Genomic DNA, 5,759 nt, shown 5'->3' on the forward strand with positions numbered 1-5,759 from the left:
TCAACTGTAGCTTTATAAAATTATTACAACTTCCGAGACACCAGGCAGCCCCCCGATCCAACGACTGCTAGCGACACTGAGGGCGTGGTGCCCTCTGAATTGGATTGGCTTCAATTTGAACATTACAAACATCGTTTCGAGACAACCGCAAAAAATAAAAATTTCAAGAATAATTTAAAATCACATGCCAAAATTTATCTCTTACAAACACAACTGGCCGAGGAGGCAATCTCTCCACATTGTAATCATCTCAAAACTCTAATGATTGTCACATTCATCTCCACGGCGGATAGCACAAGTTCATCCTCACGCATATAAAATCTACTATTTCATCTAACCAATAGGCAATACACACAATTAAGAACCAAAACTTGGAATCACAAAACAAACAACAATGAATAAAAACATCCTCCTCATAGCTGCCCTTGCCCTCGTCCTCGCCCTCGTCCAGATCTCCATGGCAGGGGACCCCGACATCCTCACGGACTTCATCGTCCCACTAAACACGCCACCCCCGGCCGACGGGGGATTCTTCACATTCACCGGGTTCCGGGCCCTAGTGACAGCCCCCTTCCCCCCGACATTCAAGGTGTTCAAGGCCGGCATGGAGCAGTTCCCCGCTCTAAACGGGCAAAGCGTCTCGTACGCAGTGCTGATGTACCCCTCGGGCACGGTGAACCCGGTCCACACGCACCCGCGGTCCGCTGAGCTCCTCTTCCTCGTGCAGGGCTCCCTCGAGGTCGGGTTCGTCGACTCCACCAACAAGCTCTACACGCAGAGCCTTCAGCAAGGGGATGTTTTCGTGTTCCCGAAAGGACTCGTGCACTTCCAGTACAACGCAGACGCCAAGAATCCGGCCGTTGCCATCTCCGCCTTCGGGAGTGCGAATGCGGGAACTGTTTCGCTGCCGAACACTCTGTTTAATAGCACCATTGATGACACTGTTTTGGCTCTGTCGTTCAAGACTGATGTTGCCACCATTCAGAAACTCAAAGCTGGCTTGCACGGATAGAACCACTTCAAACTTGTGTGTGTGTGTGTGTTGATTTTTCTCGTGGAATAATTGGAGCAATTAGGCTCTCTTTTGGAAGAAGCAGAGTTCAATTATATTTTATTCTGTCCCTTAACCCTGTACTGTATTGCACTCTCTGTTGTATTCATTTGATGATCTAATATAAATCCCTAGACGTAATAGAGCTGCACTCGAATATAATTTGAACTAATGGATGTCGATTTGCGTTCTAGAATTAGATATTATTCGGGGAATTATTATTGATAAATTAACGGAAAATATCCTAGGAGATTCTCAGAAATGAGGATCTTCGATACATCCCCGACAACGTTGTTCATTCCAAGCCCATGCCTCCGTCATGTGATTCGAGGCTGTCGACTCTCGGGTAACCCATTGATCATCCTTCAATTTGTCGAATCTAGCATTTGAGTATCGATGTAGTGTTTCTTGCTCTCATTCTATTACTACATGTGATTCACAATTGCCGAAGTTCACGTCTATGTCTATTGTTGTCGTTGTTCGCCCCTGGTCCGGCAAGCTTAAACCTCAAATTAAATCTTTTAATCAAGATGTAGGTATATTATTTAAACTAATACTCCTCATGTCTTATTCGAGATAACTACTTTATCATTTTAGCCTGTCACAATTAAAATGTCCATTTTTGTTATTTAGTATAGTAAAGAGGTTTATATATTCTTTCTCATGATTAAAATATTTAACCATTTTTCAGTTTGTTTGCATCATTCACTAAAATGGTTATTTTAAATGTAATAGAGAAAATAACTTTTATATAAAGAACACATGCAATTTAGCAAGTTCAAACAAAGGAGTGTGAAAACACATATATTCCATCAAAAGTTGCAAATGCAGTTTTCGACTTACTGAGATGGAAAGAACATAAGGAAAGACCAAGAATAGGAATATCATCAATTATTATGCCCAATTCTTTAACATGTAAAGCTGGCCGAGGTGCGTCATCTCCACGTCATAGTCTTAAAATTAAGATTACATATCCAAAGAACTTTATTAGGCCATCCACAATAGCGCCTATCGCACCGCTTAGCCGAGCGCCGGCGCTAGACGATCTATTGCAACCGCCTAGCGGTTTCCGGAATTAAAAACCGCCTAGCGCTCGGCGGTTCCGTGGCGCTAGGCGGTGCGCTGGGGGATCCGCTCGGCGCTATTGTGGCGTCCGGATCGCCTAGCGCACCGCCTAACGCGAATTTTTTTTTTCCGAAACACTATATATACGCGCCTTGCACTCATTTTCATTTGCACCACTTGTTTTCACGAGTACTCTATCTATCTAAATTTATGTACAAGATCAACAACGGTAAATGGATCTCAACAACGAGCCTACTTCAGGGAGTAGCGGGTCTCAAGGTCAAACTCCCCCGGTCCCCGTGGGAAGTGGATGGAATCAGATGCCATCATACTACAACATGTACCCGTGGCAGCAGATGATGCCCGGGATGCCAGCCGGGGGGAGTCCGCCGGGGGGGGGTTTCCGGCGATGCCGGGGTGGGCACCCGGGATGCAGATGATGCCCGGGGGGTACAGGCGACGCAAGGGATGCCGGGGGGGGGGGGGGTATCGACGACGCAGTGGACGACGGGGGGATCCCCGGCAACACAGGGGACGCCGGGGGACGTCTATCGCCCTAGTTTTAATTTTTCGACTGGTTCGTCGCACACATCGACCCCAACGGAGGCGCAGCCGTTGCCCCAATATGACACTTTCTCCTTCGATGAATTGGGGTTAGATCTTCTCGGTGTTCCGGATGCTCCCGTTCAAACGGGGGGCGCAGGGCGGGGTCGTGGCGCCCTAAAGAAGAAAAGCAAGGAGAACAGAGTCGGCGAGTCCTCACAGCCGGGTGAGAACGTCGCGCTGTCCAAGGCGTGGGTGAGTGTTTGCGACGATCCTCTCGTTTCGAACAACCAGAGGATCGTCAACTTGTGGGGCAAGATAGCAGCAGCCTACCAGAGGTTTGCCCGGAGGGGAGGCGATGCACCGGGGAGGATTGCCGGAAGGGGTGGGACCGAATCAGGGCTGCGGTCTCCCGATTTTCGGGCTTGTACACCAACGCCCTCCGCATGATGTGCAGTGGCCAAACGGAGGAAGACTGCAGGAGGATAGCGGAGAAAGCCTTCCCTCTGAAGGGGGTGTATAAGGACTTCACCTACTGGAACTGCTATCTTGTGCTGAACGACTCCGAGAAGTTCCGAGTAGGTGTCGACGCTGGCTGGCCGAAGAAGCAATGACTGAACTATACCGGTGATTTCAGCGGCAGCAGCGGTGGTTCCCACGACCTCCCCGAGACGGCCCAGGAGGTCCCGACCCCTCGTTCGTTCGCTCGCCGAACTCGCCCGGTTGGGCACAAGCGGGCTCAACGGGAGGCGAGGGGGGTTGCCGGGGGTTCCCAGGAGGTCCAGTCGGCATCCCCCCTTGGCCAATCCACAGCGGATCTCAAATTCTTCACCCCGTGGAGAAGAGTTTGCTTCAAACATTGCTCCTGAGCATGCAGGTGGATTTGGAGGCATCACGGAGGGAAGCCGCCGGGAGTAGAGGCGGCGGTGACGGAGGCGGAGGCGATGGTGCCGACAACGACGGAGGAGACGACGACGGAGCAGAGGAGTGAATTATTGTATTTTTTGTTAATTATTGTAATTTTTTTAAATTATTTTACTTTTTAAAATTATTATACTTTTTAAAATTTTAATAGTATTATTAATGTTTCCCGTATATGTCTCGTAAATTAAATTCCGTATATTGTGTGATTGTTAATTATTTCATTTTTATATAATTGTTATTAGTGATGTGGCTATTGATGTGGCTGAGCTATTTATGATATGACTAGGCTATGGCTGGACTATTTATGATGTGGCAGGAGGATTTTTAGTGTTGATGATGTGGCAGGAGGAGTCTGTGGCTAGGCTATGGCTGGGCTATTGCTGGGCTATTCCTATTGTGGATGGCCTTAAAGATTTTTAATAAAATTTTGATGATATAAAATACTCCATAATTTATAATTCTATAAAACAAGTTAAATTTATTTCAAAATAATAAAAAGTAATTTAATAAATTTATGATTTATTTAAAGTATATCAGATTTATCGATTAAAACATTTGTAGTTAATATTTCACTACTTACCATGCATTGTGGGTGGGATGGGCGGAGTGAGGGGGGACTCCAAGGGCGGGGCTTGGAGCGTCCCCAGTGCTCTACTAATGCTCCGGCGTCGCCCACTGTGGTGCACGGCGCCACGAGGAAAGGCAGTTTTACATTATTTTATTTTAATTTCAAAATTATGCATTTTGTGTTAATTAGTATTTTCTAATTAATGAAAATCAGCCACAATTAATTCTTTTTCATGCATGAATTTTCCATAATTAGTGACTGGAAATAATTATTCTTTCCATGCATGAATTTTCTATAATTAATTATTCCATATTTTTCATATTTCCATGCATGAATTTTCCATATTTCATACGGAGTCTTTTAAATTTGTGAATTGTGGTGATTATTAGTTTTGATTCTTTATTGGTAAACACACTACTATTCCATAACGAAACATAATGGAGTGATTATTATACATAGGTGGTAGAATTATTCCATTCTTTGACTTTAATCAACCAGTAATTACCGACCGTACGGAACATAGTGGTGAGTTCTGACACAGCGGATTCCTCCCTCCTCTCTCCCGGTAATATAATTAGGGTGTCCACTGTAAGGCGGACAAGCCCAATAGCCCCGCCACAATTTTTGTCCATAGCCCTAATTTTGTTTTCCACAAACCCAAAATTTTATTTCCGTCATTATAGTGGACACCTCCAATAGCCCCCAAATTTTATAATCAATTTTCATTTTAAAATATTTTTAGTTTCAATCAAATGTAATTTAAATAATCGCAGTGTAAATAACTAGAAAACGAGGTAATTAGGGCCGAATATTCGTTGTATTGCAAACCGGTAAAATTATACAACGAATAATTAAAATAAAATACTACAAAACTCCGCCACCGTCTACTCGGTGTCGGAGTCGGCTTCCTCGTCTCCCTCTTCTTCTTCTTCTTCTTCTTCTTCTTCTTCTTTTTCTTCTCCTCCTCCTCTCTCGCTGCTGCCGGTCGTGGTATCCCCAGGCGCATTATCAACCAACCCAAGTCGACTCTCAATCCGAGTGATGAGCCTCTTGTAGACGTTCATGACGTACGGGTCAGTTTCCCCGGCGTATGACATGCATACGTCTTGCAGTTGTTGCATCAACTGCACGTCTATGGTATTGGCCAATACCTCGTGGGGTTGCACCGTGGGCTGTGGGATTGGGGCGGGTTGGTGGAAGCGCGATCCGGACGCCCCGGCCGATAGGCGGGAGGCACTTCTACCCCCTCTGGCGCTGCGGATAGAGGCCTGTTGTCCCATGGGCCGTCGTCGCCTAGTGTGAGTATCGGCTGGCTCTTCGGCTTGTTCGTCGGACTGCTCGAACTCTTGCGAGCCGCTTCCACTGCTATAGTCGCCGGCAAGGTTGTGCCTTGTGCGCTTTGGCCCACGAGCTGTTCCCACCTCGTGCGCCACGATCGACCTGAATTTCGGACAATCCGCGAGGACAAGATACTCTTCCCACAAGGTGAACTTCGGCCAGCCCTCCGTGTGGTATTGGCCCTCAGACAGGTTCTTAACATCTGCTGCGCTGCGGCCACTCTCAGCGTGGCGAAGGTTGTTCTCGTATATGGACGCGAACCGCTTGGTC

The 5,759-nt window shown here is 46.7% G+C and overlaps 1 protein-coding gene across 1 annotated transcript; it reads left to right on the top strand.

The window, feature by feature from the left end:
• Positions 1 to 370: 370 nt before the first annotated feature.
• On the top strand, positions 371 to 1,175 carry LOC121771630 (germin-like protein 9-3). The gene has a single exon (XM_042168461.1). It carries the CDS (start codon positions 395 to 397, stop codon positions 1,010 to 1,012), a length of 618 nt encoding a protein of 205 aa, XP_042024395.1. The 5' UTR covers positions 371 to 394; the 3' UTR covers positions 1,013 to 1,175.
• The last annotated feature ends 4,584 nt before the right edge of the window (positions 1,176 to 5,759 follow it).

The sequence above is a fragment of the Salvia splendens genome, chromosome 2, assembly GCF_004379255.2.
Source record: "Salvia splendens isolate huo1 chromosome 2, SspV2, whole genome shotgun sequence".
Taxonomy (NCBI): Eukaryota; Viridiplantae; Streptophyta; class Magnoliopsida; order Lamiales; family Lamiaceae; genus Salvia; species Salvia splendens.

What these genes read in the sequence shown, in the direction of transcription:
- LOC121771630 (XM_042168461.1), top strand. Translation starts at nt 395, where the DNA reads ATGAATAAAAACATCCTCCTCATAGCTGCCCTTGCCCTCGTCCTCGCC.